This window comes from Eimeria mitis, genomic scaffold (genome assembly GCF_000499745.2).
Source record: "Eimeria mitis Houghton genomic scaffold, Emh_scaff1255, whole genome shotgun sequence".
NCBI lineage: Eukaryota > Apicomplexa > Conoidasida > Eucoccidiorida > Eimeriidae > Eimeria > Eimeria mitis.
The window spans coordinates 814-1,592 of record NW_013568461.1 but is presented as its reverse complement, the minus strand read 5'-3'; the positions used below and the strand labels follow the sequence as shown (position 1 = coordinate 1,592).

The 779-nt window shown below is 53.8% G+C and overlaps 1 protein-coding gene across 1 annotated transcript in view; it reads left to right on the top strand.

Annotated features, from left to right (window-relative positions):
- EMH_0033000 (ABC transporter, putative) overlaps window positions 1-691 on the top strand; it is a gene marked incomplete at both ends in the record, with an annotated part of 8,500 nt that extends 7,809 nt beyond the window's left edge. The window contains 2 exons of the mRNA XM_013494699.1: window positions 54-263; window positions 494-691. Coding sequence (XP_013350153.1) covers window positions 54-263; window positions 494-691 — 408 coding nt within the window. The remainder of the gene's footprint in view (window positions 1-53; window positions 264-493) is intronic.
- Between the last annotated feature and the right edge of the window lie 88 nt (window positions 692-779).

Genomic DNA, 779 nt, shown 5'->3' with positions numbered 1-779 from the left:
TGACGTCATGCTTTTGTTTGTTGCTTTAGTTGTGCTGTGGCGGCGGTGCGCAGGAAGCAATTCGCCTCGCTGAACTAACAGAGTTGGTAGAGTCGCTTCCCGATGGCCTCGACACGCCTGTTGGCGACCGGGGCCTTCGCCTCAGCGGCGGCGAAAAGCAGCGGGTCGGGATCGCACGATGTCTGTTGCGCAACCCGGAGATAGTTTTGTTTGATGAGGCGACGAGCGCCCTGGACCTCCATACCGAGCACAAAATCCTTAAGGTATGTGTCTGCGCCTCCTCCTGTTGGTGAGAGGCGTGGATACACCTACCAGAAACCTACATATCTATACATTTATACATATAGGCTTGTTTATATGCATGGGCGTGAGAAAAGTATATGGAACTGCAGGCAGTCACTTGCAGGGTGCAGCTTCTCTCATTCCTGCCGTCATGAGGTGAATACAAGCCCTCTCCATTTCGGCTGTGTGTATGCTTACACCCTATTGGCAGGCTCTGCAAGCAGTTTCCCGTGGTCGCACTACTCTTTTGATTGCTCATCGCCTCTCCACAGTTGCCGGCGCCGATACAATTGCTGTTCTCGACAGAGGTCGAGTCGCGGAGATCGGAACGCATCAGCAGCTGCTGCAGAAGCCAAATGGGTTGTATGCGTCCATGTGGGCCCGACAGGTCAGTGCACCACCCAGTTGACCCTTTTGCTCGTTTGTGCTTCTTTTTGGCCGTTTCTAGTGCGGTTTCAGCTGTGAACGTGTATGGGGAAACACCGCAGAAAGCGCCT